Source organism: Puma concolor, chromosome D3 (assembly GCF_028749965.1).
Source record: "Puma concolor isolate L17-30 chromosome D3, mPumCon1.1.hap2, whole genome shotgun sequence".
NCBI classification, from domain to species: domain Eukaryota; kingdom Metazoa; phylum Chordata; class Mammalia; order Carnivora; family Felidae; genus Puma; species Puma concolor.
In genome coordinates, this window is record NC_141678.1 from 54,131,219 (window position 1) to 54,148,240 (window position 17,022).

Below are 17,022 nucleotides of genomic sequence, written 5' to 3' on the forward strand. Positions count from 1 at the left end.
GACAGGAAGACGTTTCCGTGATTGTGAAGCTGGGGAGGTCTAGTCGGGGCGGGGGATGTGGGTTCCCATTGTCCTGCCAGCCCTTTGTTTCTCCCCCAGAATCTCACAATAAAGTGGTCTGAAGCTACTGCATGCTATTCTGAGTAAAACAGAAGCTCTCTTAAGCAACCTCCATTTGCCACTTGCCAACTTCTCTGTAAAACTCACTGGTGGGTGCCACAGTGAGCTGAATGCTCATGACTTTCTCTTGCACACCCATTTCTGCTCTTAATGCTGATTGTAATTATATAAATTAAACTGTGTAGAGAGGAATCTGTATTGTTTCTTTTCCCCAAACACGAAGTGTTTTTTGTTTGTTTTTTTTTTTTGTTTTGTTTTTGTAAACCTCACCAGTTCATTATATAAATGAATTGTCTTTTGTTCTAACTTCTGACCACACAGGTACTGGATTTTCTTTGAATGCCATCAGGTGACCTGGTTCCCAGCTTCTTCTTTGTGCAATAGCCATTGCTTTCCGCCTCTTAGGACAGAATGGGCTTGCAGCATTAAGAATCCCTTCAGACGCGCGTTCTCATCTCCATGAGGATGGGGGACAGAGTTCTAGAAAACTATGCACTAGGTCCAACTCACTGAGGGACTGCAAGAAGAGCAACTTTTAAATTTTCTTTATTTATAGACATTTCAGAACCATTTAAATCAACCATGAATTTTTTTAGACATAACATACCATGTTTATCTTGAGGTACACATTGGGCCCGTTAGATAATGCTCTGGAAAGTAATACAACTGTTAACTGGTAGTTAACACCCTCGGTTTTCCAAGCAAAGAAGCTATAAAGGTGGTTACAAAATTCTTTGAAAAGAATATACCATTTCCATTTAAATCAAGGAAAACTCCCCCATTTTTAATTAATTGAGTTTAATTTTTAGGCTTAGTTTCAACAATGTTTTAAATGGAACTTCGTATGAAAATGGGAGAAGAGATTGATAGCTAAGAAATGATCTGAGCCCCTACTATATGAGATTGTAAACAAAGGAAATTTGTAATCTGATCAGCTCATTACAAAATTCATAGCCTAAAAATTAGAGCAGCAAAATTACAGAAGATATTTGTACATAGTTTTAACTGAAATCACATTTACCCCTTGCTTCTGGTTTCCACCATGAGATCAATTTTAAAACACCCAGTTTCAAAGACTAAACGGCAATGGGACAAGAAGCGGCTGTGAGAATTCCACACACAGTTTTACAGCCCCCTAGGGCAAAAATCCTCCTTCTCGTCATTTGCACTTTGGGTGTTCTACACTTCCTGCCCTAGCAGCCAGTTGCCTTTGTATTACTAGAAAAAGAGTGGGAATTGACGTATCCAACAGCAGATTTAGCTTTTCTGGTGGATGACGCAGAAATTTCCTTTGAATGGTTCACGAGGTACTTTGGAGAACTGTTTTGTTTTCCAGTTTGTGATTCAAAATGTTAACTTCATACTCTTTAAGCATGACGCGTAGTGACTTGTTACACAGTGTTTGGAAAATGGACCCTCTATCCATCCACAGCCACCCCCTGAACTTCTCAAGGAGTTGTAGGGATGATGTGCAGGTGGTTCTGGAATGTGAGCAGAGGGTGTTTATGTGTGTGTCTGAAAACAGTTGGAATGGATTGTCATAACAGTTTCCCGTAAGATTGTTTTATTTCTCCATGAGACAAGAATAAACACTGCAATTCAGTCGAATGGGCGGCTTGCTGCAACTTCATAAACTTGAATGGTATATGTGGGTTGAAAGAGTATAAATGTAAATTTCACAGTTCATAAAGTTGAGCAGCTCAACTTAAAAGAGAGAGAATGTGCTGGCGTTTACAAGATTCTGAGAAAGAATCGGTCTGGGAGGGTGTGAGTTCTCCCTTCCAGCATGAGTTAGGTCCATATTTTTACATTTTAGCTGCTTGATTTGGCTTATTGCTGATTTTCTTTTTTGATGGGGGCCATGAATGTAAACCCCAAACAGGGTCCTGTTTAGACAGGCACTTTCCCCTAAGCCCCATGGTTACTGCCCTGACGGCAGGGAACCTGCTAGAAGATGTACTCAATCTTGACTTGGTTGGTTAGAAAAGATTCTGCATCTGGGGATCTCTATGCATCGTTTTTTCACTGCAAAACTGCAGCTCTCAGAAGGGAAAGGCCGGTTCCACCCTATTCCCACACTGCCTTTCTGGCCATGATTCTCTCTAGCAGTGCATGCCTCATCTAGTCAGGGTGCCGAGGTCCTCTACAGACAAGGGTTCAGGTCAGTAATGGCAGCTACCTTTATTTGTGCCTTTAGAGAGGCCAGAAGATATTACAGTTAAAAATGTTGCCAATCAGTAAAAGAGAACACTAGCCAGTGGTAGTCCGAGATACTTTCTGCCTCCAACATATTCCAAGTTTTAATGGTCTCATGGTGTTTATTTTTTATCCCTTTAATGGAGACTGCCATTTCTTCCATCTGTGGATTCTTTCAAGACATAACACACTTAACTCTCCATACATCCAACTGCCCAGAAGATTTCATGTCTCTTTTCGTCACACATATGCAGTCTCAGTAACTGTGATTTTAAATATAAACATTAGGAGCTCCAAGAGGGCACAAGCCACGTCTTTTTTTTTTTAGTATTGTTGAGTCACACAGCATGGTTCCTGGCAATAAGAGGTGTTCAACAAATCTGAATACATGACCCAAGGGCCACAGTGCCTGTCTCCAAGCAGTCTCTACATTGCCACCAATATAAACTCGATATAAATATGCCAAGACAGAACGCAGAAACTATTTGTGTCAAGTTCTTGGAAAAGAAAAAACAAAAAGAGAAACATAAAAGGGGTCATTTGTGTATGTGGGGCAACCTTCATAGTAAACCCAAAGCCAGTCGGTTCCTCCTGCCTGAATTTGAGAATTGTGTCCAGGGGTCAGGCGTTTAAAAGCAGATTCCGTGAGGATTTGTTAAAGAAAAAAAATGCAGCTTTTCAACTGCATCCTGTCTGTTTTTATTTTCAAGGAAGTTTCTGAGAGGTTAATGTTGCTACGGAAGTGGTGGCTTATACAGAAGGATGTTTTCTAACCGGCAAAGTCACTGAGGGTCTCTTGTCATGTGAGTGTGGTACCAGAAACTCCTTTGTAATAAATATTTCAGTTACTCCTGGAGGGGCGCTCCAGTATGACGAATTTTACAAGATATTCTCCTTATGGGGTCATTCTACCCAGAGTATTTACATTTTGGGAGAAATGTTATGGGGGAAAAATGCCCCTTTAAAAAAAAAAAAAAAAGAGAAGATTTATGATGGCAAATGAGAAGACGCATCAATTCACCTCAATTCTATACCACGAGATGGATTAAGCATCTTTAACGTCAAGAAATAAAGCCATCTTGCATGTTGCCTTATTGTGGGTCTTGTCTTTACATTTGTTTACTTATGTTGGTCAGTGGGATGAATAGATAACAAGAAGCCAACCCTGAAGTCATGTTGGCACCTGGTTGGCTGACCTCAGTCACAGATGTCTGCACATCCAGAATCAATGTGGGGGGAGACGGGGCTATGGCTGACGGCTTGCTCGGAGAACTCTAGCTTTCCTAAGATATACATTCCTTCAAAAAGTCAAGAATGATGACGAGGACATTATAGTTTGGAATATCTAATCACATTTGGCAAAACCTGTCAGAATCATGTCCTGGAATTCTCAATAATAAAAGTATGGTAATAATACATTTTCTTTGGAAGAGAGGAAAGAAGAGGCTTATGAACTAAATAAGTACTTACTGATACTTTAAAAAATTACTCAACATATCTAGCACGCACAATAACAGAAGATCGTATGTCTGATTTCTGAGCTCTGGTGAAGCACAAAGCACGTTGAGAACACCTAACACGCTCTGAGAAATGCTTTTCAGACCTCTCACTGTTGGACACCAGGAATATAAGACCCTCAAACAGGAGACAAATAATCCTTTGACAAGACACTGTCGTTTTCCCAGACACCAGCATGCGAGTATTATATGCAAACTACTCCACATGGGCTTACAATCAAATGTAATTCTTCAATACAGACACTCTACTGATTTCCTCTATGCTTTCAGTGATGAAGACCAGTAAGACTGAGCGTCAAGGGAAAGGGTTCTGAGAATCTTTGGAATCATTCTGCCCACTCTTCCTAAGAGGCAACCTAATTAATGGCCCCAAACCTCAATCGATATTTGAAAGTGAACAGATGTTATCTAAAACATCAGACTAATAATGATGCTTAAAACATGTTTGCATTGTGTATACATCTATACACATATATGTATATGTTCTGCTCTTTTCTTCCACTGCTCGAGAAAATCAGCAGCAGTTACAGATAAATGATTGTGGTCATAATTTGTATTATTTCTAAGGACGTCATACACCTTCTATCAACATATGACTTTTGGAAAATGCCTTTTGATGAAAAGATCCCCACCGAGCATATAACAAACAGTAAAGTGTCATTTCATATCACTAACATTTTCAGGCACAAGAGTAAAACAATTAGCACTGAGCAATCCAAACGACAGAGCACAGAATAGTTAATTGTCTAAAGTCGATTTTCCCAAAGGAGAGAACTGTTGTTCAAAAGTGTTGTTTGTTTTTGTTTTTGTTTTTTGATTCTTATGTTTTTTTTCAGCTTTGGCTATTTTGTAATAAATACCATACCTTCTCGCATAAACCTACTTGGGTAAGAATTCTCTCTGAACATGCCTTTTGTCTTTTAGCAGCTGTTGAGTGTTGAGTGATGTACAAGGCACACCTCTAAGTGTTCTGTACAGCATTTTTATTGATGTACAAAATAGCCTGTTCACCATTCAAAAACGTAATCTGCATAGTAGGAGTGTCTCTTATCCCTATTTACAGAGAAGGTTTTTAGTGCAAAAAACATGGAATTGTGTCCCAGCGCACCCCCTCTGGCACACACGTACATCAGTTTCGTCCAATGCTAGCTGGGGTTGTTTGGCTAGATTTTGGGCCTCCAGCCATTAATGAATTGCATTATTTTCTTCACCTGCAGTTTGCTCAATTTGAAATCCTCCGAGAGGATTTCTTCCGTTAGCTGAACGAGCAAATTCCCGTCGATCTTTTCGTTAACAAAGAACGATATGACATCTTCAGACAAACCGATAAACCGTAACGACTTGGACACTTCCTCTATAGAGAGTCCCGACAGGTCAGCGGGTGGCTGCCACGGGGAGCCATCGCCACAGGACCTGGGGGCCAGCTGGAGGTGAAGCGGAGACGAGAAAGGGTAGGAGACGGAGAAGATGTCCTGCATGCCCTTTTTAACAAAGTACTGGTCCTCGGAGAGGTCCGGTGACCCGGACTTGGGGTCTTCCTCAGCACCATCAATTTTCAGAGGCAAAGGAGAAGTGTCCGAGGCGGCTTTCTCTTCCACCGGTTTTGGGGCCCTGGGGGGTAAGGCAGGGCACGAGATACTCTGCTTGCTTGTGTCCGCGGCCAGCGTTTTCGCATCTGTGCTCTCCACAGAGTAGCTGGCTGACTTGGGACAGGCAGAGACGCCGCCACTGAATTCTGAAGTGACCGAGCCGGGGGGGCTGGCCGAGAGCTCATGGCTGTCAAAATCAAAGGGTGCTGGGCAGTTTCTCTTTGGTGTGCCTGGCGTCTTCTGTCTGGGGTAACTGTAACTCCTGCTTGGCCCCGGCAGGAAGTCCCCCCTGCTCTGGCTCTCCGACGCTCCCGAATAGTGGTTGGGCCACGAGAGCCTGGAGGAAAGGGTTTCAGCAGAAGGACTGCCCGTCGGGGACTTGGGGTCCACGGAATCGGCTTTCGCTCGGTTACAGGGATAGCAGGACACGGGAGCACTCTCAGAAGGCCCGGTGTCACTTTTAGGAACGCTGCTTAAAAGCAAACAGAGAAAGGGCGGTGAGTAACCTAAAAGCCAACTACCAAGCCCATCTTTATCCCACAGATGTCACTTCTGAGTAGAAAAACAGAGGTAGGAAGAAAAAGCTAGGATTTCTTATCGTGAATTCGATGAAGTACCTGCTAACTTCACTGGGTTAAAAAAAATCTTTACGTTACTAAGATGCATTGGTAATTACGGAAATGAATTATGATGATTTAACGTGCTCTAGTGGAGATGGAAAAAATATATATTTTTTTAAACTAACAAGAAAATCATTGTTAGGGGGTGCCTGGATCTTTATGAGGAGACACATTCTTGGGCCAGGTTTAGGCTTATCACCAACAGGCAGTGTCACTCATTACTAATGTCTGTAGTGGGGAAGGGTGGGATGAGGGCACAAAATGGGTGCCTCATGCCTGTCATCCCTGTGCTATGGGACAACACTACATCACTACCACCTATGTCTCTATTCCCATCCAAAAGTCTGAGGTAAGAAGAAATGCTTCAAACACAATGCTTGCCTTGGTTTCTATATAACTGACTAAAACTAGCGTAAGGATTTAAATGTCCAGAGAATTAAAAATACCTGCAAAAGAGAGCTATTTTTAAGTGTGAAGACCATATGTGGAGTCATGCGTTCAGCTCTGGGGCCCGATTTTAAGTGTCAGTGAAGCCAGAGTGTGTTCAGAGGTGGGTGACCAGGCTGACGAGGGACCAGGCAGCGATGTCAGGGGAAATAGCTGGCGGAACTGAGGCAGCCTCTTTTGGAGAAGAGAAGACTTACATCTGACTTCAAATTATTCACAGGCTGACAAAGAGAAGCAGGGAGGATCTATTTTTGTGTTTCTAGACATAAGAAACAGTTGAAAGTTAGGTGGAGACAGATGACAACTGGATATAATGAAAGATTATGGAAAAAATTATTGGCATTTGCCAACAATGGAATGAGTTGTCCTGCAGAAGAAGGAGCTCCCAGCACCAGAAGGGTCCAGATAGAAGTCAATGGCTACCAGACCGTAGCCAAGAAGGGAAAGGCAGAGTAGAGAGCCAATAGGACCCTTTCAAGTCTAGGTCCCGGTAGAAGGTGCTGTCTGTCTCCTTATGCAGAAGTCGGAGCAGAAAGAACGAGATGCCACTTTGTGAGAACTGGCAGTCCTCCACAGCTTGCGTCTAAGAGAATCCAGTTGGCCTTTATGCTCCATTTCTTACATAGGCTGTGGTTTCTTTTCTTCCTAGGACCCTGGCTCCTCCTTCCATCCTAACTTGAAACCGACAGGGGCCCCACCATGCTCTTCCAGTGAAATTCTTTGGTTTTTAAGGAACATTTCCTCTCCCACCTCCTGCCTAGGTTACGGCCACCCGGAAACCGTTCTCAGGACCCGGTGAGCTGGCTGACAATAAGACACATGCAGAGGTGAGCCCTGGCATGGAGACTTACATGTCGTGCAGCCCTGAAGAATAGTAGGACAAGGTGGGGCTGGGAGAGCGAGTCTGCTGCCGCGCTGGCTTGGCTGCACGAGGAGGGACGGAGGGGCTTGTGGACAAAGGCTTTGCGCTTCGGGGTGGAACAGGAGGGGCGTTCAGGAGCCGGCACTCTTCCCTGACCTGGCGCAGAAAAGAACACTCTGGGTTAGCAACAGACTGACAATGCCACCGGTTGGGGGGCGGGGTGGGGGGGGTGGGTTTGCGATTCTGCAGGGTCACGTGGCTACTCTTAAACAAAAACAGCAGGGGCATAAGGGAGGGAGAGAGAAGACTGCAGCAAACAAGGAGGATGATAAACACAGATGCTGCCGCAGATAAAATCCACGCCTGTCGCATACTCGCTGGGACAGACTAATTTTCAAAAGAGACTGCTTGACAACTGCCTGGTGCTGCTGAGATTCAGCAAGTAATGTGAACTACAGCGAGTGCAAAAGACAGTGACATGTGAGATGTATACAACAGAAGCATTGAGAAAATAAGGACATGGGGGCCTGGGTGTCTCAGTCGGTTAAGCGTCCAGCCTCTGCTCAGGTCATGATCTCGCGGTTCACGAGTTTGAGCCCCGCATCCGGCTCTCTGCTGTCAGCACATAGCCTGGAGTCTGCTTCAGATCCTCTGTCTCCCTCTCTCTCTGTCCCTCTTCCACTTGCTCTCATCTCTCTCAAAATAAATAAACTTAAAAAAAAAAAAAAAAAAAAAGGAAAGAAGCATATAAGGCAACCCTGATCTTAACAAAGGATCAAACTCCTCCACTGAGTTGTGTTTATTCCCTGTTCCCACTGAATTCAATTTGACCCAACCTTCGGGACTGGTGGCTCTTCTCCAGTGTCGAAGCTGCTTCTGAAGTTATGCCCAGGGCTTCTCACTCGGAAGTGTGCACGTGAATCACCCGGGGATCCTGTCGGCATGCAGACTCTGATTCAGCAGACCGGGGGTGGGGCCTGAGAGCTGCACTTCTCACAAGCTCCGGTGACACGGTCACCACACTTAACGGGACAGGGCTGCAGATGGAGTAACGAGGCCGACTTCCAAATCCAAAACATAGCACTCTTTGGAAGAGCCGCCCCTAACTTCCTTCATGTTCACCGTGGAGAGGATTAGGGGACCTGGGATTCCCACGGCTTGTGTAAGTCTGCCTGCCATCACCCCCGTTTCTTCTCCATTCACAGAGGCATTCAAGAAATAGGATTCTTTTTAAGGAAGTGGACTTTTAACGCACTTCTCTGTGTCAGGCAGCAGGGGGCAGTTTATACCCGGTTCTGCTAGTCAACCCTAAGCTACACAGGTAGAAATGGAGCCAATTCCGACTTCGTCAAAAATGTCCTTGCTTGCTTTTAGGCCTTGTTCCTACCAATTTCTTTTTTGTTTTTCACCTTTGCCTTCAATTTCTTTCTGTCCCAGCAGCTCTGGGCTAATAAAGACAATGAAACAGCAAGCTTCCATTAGCTTTGGTATTGGGTTTGCTTAAGACCAAATAAAATGGGTTCACTTTACACTGCATCCCTACCGCCTACACTGTGCGCTGGGCCCCTAACTGGCTTCCCAGAGCCGATTCACTTGCCAGAAAAAAACAAATGTTAGGAAAAATCATGTGACCACAGGTGACCAGGCAAACCTCAATTCTAAAATCAGTGGAAGCAATTTAAGAAGTCTTATCCATTGCATTTTTCCCTAGGGCTGAGGACCATTGGGCCCACCCAGAGGACCCACAGCCTTGGTTACCCGGACCCCCTGGTGACAGTCTTTCATTTGGAAATGTTCTTTAGGCTAAACGAAAATATTCAGAGCAGCAGATTTTCTTCTCCACTAGCTGTAGCCTTTCCCCTTTTGAGCTTTTAAAAAGCAGGTGGTGGATGACTACAGAAGGAAAATCTGGGAGGACATGGGTTTGGATGAGGGAGAGAGAGGATCGTTCAGCCAGCCCAGGAGGACTCGTGCACCACTTAGAGGGTTGTCTTTTCCTGAGCCGAGAACCAATTAGGACACTGAAAAGCTCTGGGGGAGTCACCCCACTGGCTGGCTTTCAGGAGTATATACTGGTTACAAAATAAGTAATCAAGATATTGCATCAGCTTCCCTCCTGTGAGTGATTTGTACCTTAGCCAACTATGCTTCTTTTCTTTCTTAGGGACTGTCTATAGAATTTAGGATGAATGAGAGTTACTTTATTATACACGTGCCTGATTCTGTTTATACTTATGGTAACAGGAATCATGGAAAATATAAGAAGATGGGGAGCCTGTCGGCTAAGTTTGTAAGTTTAAAAAAAATTTTAATGTTTATTTTTGAGAGAGAGACACACAGAGTGTGAGCAGAAGGGCAGAGAGAGAGGGACACAGAATCTGAAGCAGGCTCCAGGCTCAGCTGTCAGCACAGAGCCCGACGCAGGGCTCGAACTCAGCAACGCTAAGATCATGATCTGAGCCGAAGTCTGACACTTAACCGACTGAGTCACCGAGGAGCTCCTAACGTTTTAATGTTTAAAATAAACAGTCCCCTTTCAACACTGGGGTAGAGAAGAGCACAGGGCAAACACGGTTAATGCTGAGTTTGATTTAGAAATTTCTAAGTTCTGGAAGTCGTCATTAAATGTGACGTTTCATTAGGGCTCACTTACCTAGATGTCAATTATGATATGCTGAGATGTCAATGACTTAACATAACTGACTGACGTAGGTCTCAGAACACAGAAACACAGCCACTTGTACTTGAATTTGACTTACTGGAAGTCCCCTCTTCCTGTTCTTATAACTAACCCCGGGGACTCGAGGTCATTTAGAGCTGGTTCTGGCCCCTACTTCTATAGCTGGGCAGTACCGAACAGCTTTCCAGTAGGCTTCCTGCAGGACAGGAGTGGGCAGGAAGTAGTCAAGAAAAGCACTGGTAGGTCATGGGGCCCAGAGGGGGCGGTGAGCTATGGCTAACTGGAGTGTTTATAGCTAAACTCCAAACTGCATCTGAGATACAGAAAGGGTTAGAGGCCACATGAGTTAAGTGCGTACGTGTGAGTGTGTGTGTGGTTCTTGTTCTTAGGAGATGGGGTGTAGTCAGTGAAGAGAAGTCCAGAGGAAGGTCTTCCTCCATTGTCATGGGAGGGCTGTTTGGATGTAATCATGAGTTCAATGGGAAAGAACTAGGCTGACAGGAAACCCATCTTGGAGAAAAGGTAGTTGAAAACAAAAACCAAAAAAAATGATCTTAAAAGAACATGGTCCATGACAAGAACTTAAGTATAATTTTGTAGAGGCAAAAAGGAATGGGTTGTGCTCCCCCAAGCATTAGGACCACCTGGGGCTGAGCATAGCTGACTGCCTGCTCTCTACCTCTTACTTTCAATTTGTTACTTTCTTTTCTTTTTTTTTTAAAGATTTTATTTATTTTTATTAAAAAAATTTTAATGTTTATTTATTTTTGACAGAGAGAGAGAGAGAGAGAGAGAGAGAGAGAGAGAGAGAGACAGAGCATGAGCGGGGGAGGGGCAGAGAGAGAGGGAGATCCAGAATCCGAAGCAAGCTCCAGGCTCTGAGCTGTCAGCACAGAGCCTGACGCGGGGCTCGAACTCACAGACTGTGAGGTCATGACCTGAGCCGAAGTCGGACGCTCAACTGACTGAGCCACCCAGGCGCCCCAAAGATTTTATTTTTTAAAGTAATCTCTACACCTAACGTGGGGCTCGAACTCACAACTCCGAGACCAAGAGCTGCATGTTCTACTGACTGAGCAAGCCAGGCGCCCCTCAACTTGTTACTTTCAATGTGCTGCTGTAGACGCTCAAATGAAGTCACATGCAGTTTATGGGAAAAACTATATGCTTTGGTGAAATATATACATTTTGGGATCCAGAAGGTATAAATAATGAGGGTTTATTGTGTCCTCTTACTTCCTACCTTCTACACCCTTATATCAGGAATCGTTCTCCTTTTCTTTGCTTCTTGATTGGAGTCAACATACATATCCAAGAGGAGTGTAGTTATATTTGAAATGAATTTTATGAATTTTATCTGACAATGAAGGGCAATTTACAAGACTCGATGGCCATTCACCCTATTTGCAGTTTCCCCTCATATTCAATTTCATTTCTAAGTGCCACATTTTTAGCAGATTCCCTCTAAAAGTCTCAGCATGTGGCTTTCATCACGTTTCTTGCCATCTCCAGAGGCACCCTCTGATTGCTGGATAAAGTCCAGCCTCCCCTGCTTCCCACTGAAGCTCTCTGCACTCCTTCTCGCTATTTCTTGTAGCCAGAAGAAATGATTCCATCTCATTCCATCTCTCCAGTTACTTCTCCCACCACTGCTCTACACAAACACACAGGTCCAGTCAAAGCGGCAGGTTCAGTGTCTCCTCAACACATCTTATGCTTGTCTGCTCCTTCCTCTGCTTTGGTTCTTACTGCCTGTCTCTTCCGAAATGCCATTTCCTAAGGCTCAGTGCCGACCACTGCAGGCTCGGTTTGGGACCCTTGCATGTGGCCACCAGGACTTGTTGCTGCTCCTGAACTCAGCTCACGCTGTTTATATTTACTTACTTTCCAGGTATATTCAATTAGCCTGAACGTGCAAATGGTAAGGACCATCATCGCTGTTAATAGTGCCCTGTGGATGACAGAGTTAAAATATATATATATATATATATATATATATATATATATATATATATATTGTCACCTCTGGTGCAAATATGTCCCACAGAATTTAATAAAGGTAAAGGTTAATAGAGGTCACCAAAAATACAAGAAAAAGGTACTTTTATTTTAAAATATATACTATGAGAATGCTTTTTATATTCTTATGCGGAGATTGTTATTTTTAAAAAAAATTTTAACGTTTATTTTAGAGACGGGTGTCACAGAGAGGGGGACAGAGGATCCGAAGTGCGGTCTGTGCTGACAGCAGAGAGCCCGACAAGGGGCCTGAACTCAAAAACTGTGAGATCATGACCCGAGCCAAAGTCGGATGCTTAACTGACTGAGCCACCCAGGCAGCCCTGGAGATTGTTATTGGTAAGTCGGGGCTGTATGTTAATTTTTTGGTGTCCTCATAGAAGTGGTGATCTAGAGAAAAAAAGGGCACCAGCAGACCTGGCACATAAGACCACCGTTGACTCCACCAATACACTTGACGTAGTAACAGCGTGAAAATGACAATGGTGGTATTTCTAAGTTGGGACATGCCAGCCCCCCAGGATAGTTACTACTCTCAGTGAGCATATAACAGAATACACCATGCTTGGTGGACCAGACTCCTCCTCTTCCTCTCCAACGCAGCATTTAGGACTGAACTTCAACTGGCCCCAGCACAGGGAGGATGCGGTTACCTGGGTTATCAGGAATAAACCTCCAACACTGGTCCTAAGTGAGGGGGCAGGTGTTCTGTCTGTCACAGATTATGTATGACCTTGGCTATGGGTAGTTTGGGTGTGTGCAGAGAAGCTCGCCTACTGGTTATGGAAGTGTTGACGAACACAACATGGGTTCGGGTGGCAGCAGGGAGAGCAGACTCCCCGCTGTCCTCCGAGCCTCGCTTCGTGACTTCTCTGATCTAAAGCTTTTCCCTCCAGCAGTTATACCTCCTACCATTCTCTCATCTTTGCTCCTTCACAGGAGGGTCTTCCCTTTCCTAAAATGTTCAGTGATTAAATTCTTATCAAATGTCAGATACCACTACTCAGGATTAGGACAACTCTCCTTAGTATTCATGCAGCACACTGCTAACCCAGGGCTAAATACCGAAATTTTATGTAATTTATTAAAAGGTGGAAAAGGTGAGCTCTGCTCTTTCTAGAACATTCTCTAGTCACTTTTCTTTAGTCTACAAGGAATACTCATGTGACTGCCATCTAACACACTGACATAATTTAACAGTCAGGGTTTGAAGTAAGTTGTAAAAGGTGTCTGAGGGTTAAGAGCTGAGAGCAGAGCCACTGTCCCTAAAAGTCGCCATCACTTTCCCTTCTCCTACACACTACAGTAATTCCATTTTGCTGTTGACTTGTTCAAATGTATGCTGAGTGCCTATCACATGCTCACTGAGCTAGTGGGTATACAAAAATGAGTAGGTCATGGAATTAGTTGGGAAGAAGGGAGACAAACACATAATCAAGATACAAATTGGCCCTCTTATAACAGAAGTAAGAGCAAAGGTCAGCAAGCGCACCATTGATTTATTCAAGGTGACAGGAGAACAAATGCATAGGCAATTATCCCAAGAAAGTCTTCAGGAAGAAGGAATTACAAGTGCACAAAAGGTACAGAGGCATGAAAAAACCACCACAGTGAAGCTCTGGTCTGGGGGCTTCCCCGACTAGACAAGTACTGGTGACATTTATCAGACAGAAACTTAGAAGGAAGAACAGAGTTTGGGAGAAAGAAGGGGCCCAGTTATGAAAATACGGAGTTTGAGTTTGATGTTCTAACTGATAGAATCTGAGTGATGGTGGCATTGGGATCTCAGTGACACGTGAAGAAGGCTGAACCCCTAAGGAATGGGCAGAAGATGAGACAGAGAAGGAGAAACACAAGTGACTACCTCTTACCACTCACAGAACAGAGCTCTACCCGAACAGTGTCCAAGAAGTGAAGGGAGGGGAGACAGCAAGAGCGTGTCAGTGTGAAGATAGTAGGGTGTCGGGAAGTCAGGGAAGGTCTGGAAGATACACGAAAGCAGGTCACTGGGGATCTTAGCAAAGGAAGCCTGAAAAAAGAAAAAAAGCCTTGGAAGACAGATTCCAGTGAGTCAAAGCTAGAACGGGAAATGAGGGTGGACCTGGGAGGGCAGACCATTCTTTTTAAGAATACTGACTAGAAATGAATGAGGGAGGCAGCTATTAGAAAGGGATGGTGTATTGAAGATGGCATGGCTTTTTCTTCCCCCTGAATTGGAAGAAACTTTAAAAAAGATGCCCAGTATGTACATGCACATAATGTAACCTGGCGGCTGAGTGCTCACGGACTCCTGGGACCTATTTAAGAAGATGTGGAGAACACACATTTTTTTCATTGCTTTCTGCCTTGGCCATTCCACCACTGGCCACTGTAAAGCTAGAAAAGAAATGAACGGTAACTTACTGTAAAACAGCTAAAGCGAAGATAGAGCACACTCAGTAGAACGAATGCTTCGGAAAGCTTTGTGTTTCTAAGTGAAGCTGGTCAACAAAGTCAAAACCCTATCTCAATCCTTGGTTGAAAAAGAAATAACGTATCACAGAATGGGACTGTTTTATTTTCAGAATGCTGTCCGTGAAGTTTAACTTGCTTTCCTGATGCTGGGAACAGCATTTAACCTTTCTTTCCCCTCGCTACTCCCTTTAGCTCTGTCTGGCTGGGAGGGAACTGAGCACAGTGTAAATGACCAATAATTTGTGAAAAATGGACAAGGAAGTCTTCTTCCTAAATAGTCACATGTTAAAAGTAATGCATGAGAATTTGTTCAAAGTACAAAGCTCATTACTACACGGTTAGAAAACAAGGTTACAAGTATTTGTTTAGAGGACAAAATTCAAATGTTACATACAATTGGGAGCACTTTATATACATTACCTATGACCTGATTTCTTTCTCCTGTGACATTATCTTCCTCTGACACTTCCTAGGGATTAAAGAATACAAGAAACCAAATACACACCAAGTGTTTATGAAACAGCATAGTGTAGGGGTGGGGGATTGTGGTATGGTATTTCTTGGACAGTCTTCATTTCTTGGAACTCTCTACTTGTCTTCTATGGAAGAACTGACACTTTTTACACCCTTTCACTAACTGGACCAAAGAGATCGCTTAAGAAAAGTAAATGGAACACTTATTATGACATCTCTCGCATAGCCGTCTTTTTGGGGGGAAAAAATCAATTTTATAGCCATATACTCAGCTTTTATTTCAACGTTTATTTATTTTTTGGGACAGAGAGAGAGCATGAACGGGGGGAGGGGCAGAGAGAGAGGGAGACACAGAATCGGAAACAGGCTCCAGGCTCTGAGCCATCAGTCCAGAGCCTGACGCGGGGCTCGAACTCACGGACCGCGAGATCGTGACCTGGCTGAAGTCGGACGCTTAACCGACTGCGCCACCCAGGCGCCCCTATACTCAGCTTTTAAATACAACAGCAGTGGATCTGGAGTTGAGGTCATACACTCCCCTTGTCTGTAGTTTAAAATGTACCATCATATGCCTGTGTGTGAAAATCTTTGGTCTCAAAGAGCATGTTGCTTAGAATCATGGGCAGTCACCAAAGAGACACTGGCATACTTAGGTGGGTAAGGATCGTTTTACCTCTTTGTTGACAATGATTCAGAAAATACATAGATACTATATGTAAGCTTGATCTAAAACTGGACTCACCTGTACTATGAGTTTTTTTCTCTAAGAAGCCGACTTCAGGATAATGTCAGCAATGGAAAGAAAGGAGTTTTGTAACCACGCTTCCTTGAACTTTGCAACTTTGCCTTCACTGCATGCCCTCTGCCCTGTATTTTACATTGCTTCCCACACTCCCTCTCCCAGATAACAAAATCATTACAGCCTTAAGAAATCTTATTTATAAAGAGGCTTTTATACAGAGTTCATAACCCTGTCACATACCCATCAGGATATTTTCAGCTAAACAGAAATTAAAGTTTATAGTGACAAAATAGCAATAAATGAACCTCTATGTGATTAATTACGCGAGGGCAGATGTGATTTACAGTCGAAATCCTGATTCTTAGATGCATACTTCCCCCCCCCCCCCCCCGCTACCCCGGTTTTATACACTGATGATAAGGACCTAACACAGACCTGGGTTTGAAATGACCTCCAATCTCCAAGCCTCGGGCGAGGGAGGCAAGGCGGAGGCTGTTCACTGGGAGGCAAGAAGGGCAATGGTTCTGAAAAGAATACTTGTTTAAATTCTAGGGTGTTTCTATGGACTCAGGAGAAGGAATACGCCATTGGGGCAGAGAATAAAGCCCTTTTCTGAGCAAGGAGTATAATACATGATAGACATATTTAAATAGTATATAACCTTCACATTAATGTGATTTTGTGCAAATGGTACCCAAGAGTGCAGATTTGAAACAAGAGCTATCCCACAGAATATTATAATTACTTTATTAACATTCTAATCGTTGAGACTTTCAACGGACACAGGAGAAAAACATTTCTTGGCTTAGAAGCTTTCATTTAAAAACAAATAACCTACATGAAACCAGAGGCAATTAGTTTCAAAATTACCAAAACACAATAATAATTTAGTACTTATTTCAATTAACAAATGGGAACGTAGGTATGGCTTGCTTACAGGGTACTCCTCAAAAGTCGTAATTAAAATTAATTAAATGTCAAATGCCTTAGGAGACCTCATTAATTAGTGGAATCCTGAGTGAATCTTTTTGTAGAGCAATTACTTTGAAAAATAAATAGTCACTTCCAGAGTAATCTTTTTAGTACCTAAGCCTGAACATTGTGTCAGATTTATTTAAGAAAATCTGTCTTTTAATGCCTTTTCTAAGGTTAACATTTGATACAGGAAAAAATTCCAAAGACAAAATAAAATAAAAATTCAGAGCAAAATCCATTCTCATAGCCACTTTTCTGAGTTTATAAATGAACATCTTTTTATAGCTTTTTCCTAACTTTGGTAGTTATGTAAGGTATTCTTGAGAG

The 17,022-nt window shown here is 43.4% G+C and overlaps 1 protein-coding gene across 4 annotated transcripts in view; it reads right to left on the bottom strand.

The window, feature by feature from the left end:
- Positions 1–650: 650 nt before the first annotated feature.
- The window catches only part of GAREM1 (GRB2 associated regulator of MAPK1 subtype 1), a 204,838-nt gene continuing 188,466 nt past the window's right edge, over positions 651–17,022 (bottom strand). For 3 of the 4 annotated variants that reach the window (XM_086682695.1, XM_086682697.1, XM_086682698.1), the window contains 2 exons: positions 7,341–7,507; positions 651–5,894 (listed from right to left, as the gene is read on the bottom strand). In XM_086682695.1, the coding sequence (XP_086538821.1) occupies positions 4,997–5,894; positions 7,341–7,507 (1,065 nt within the window). In that variant the 3' untranslated portion in view covers positions 651–4,996. The remainder of the gene's footprint in view (positions 5,895–7,340; positions 7,508–17,022) is intronic. The other variant, XM_086682696.1, reaches the window with a different exon arrangement.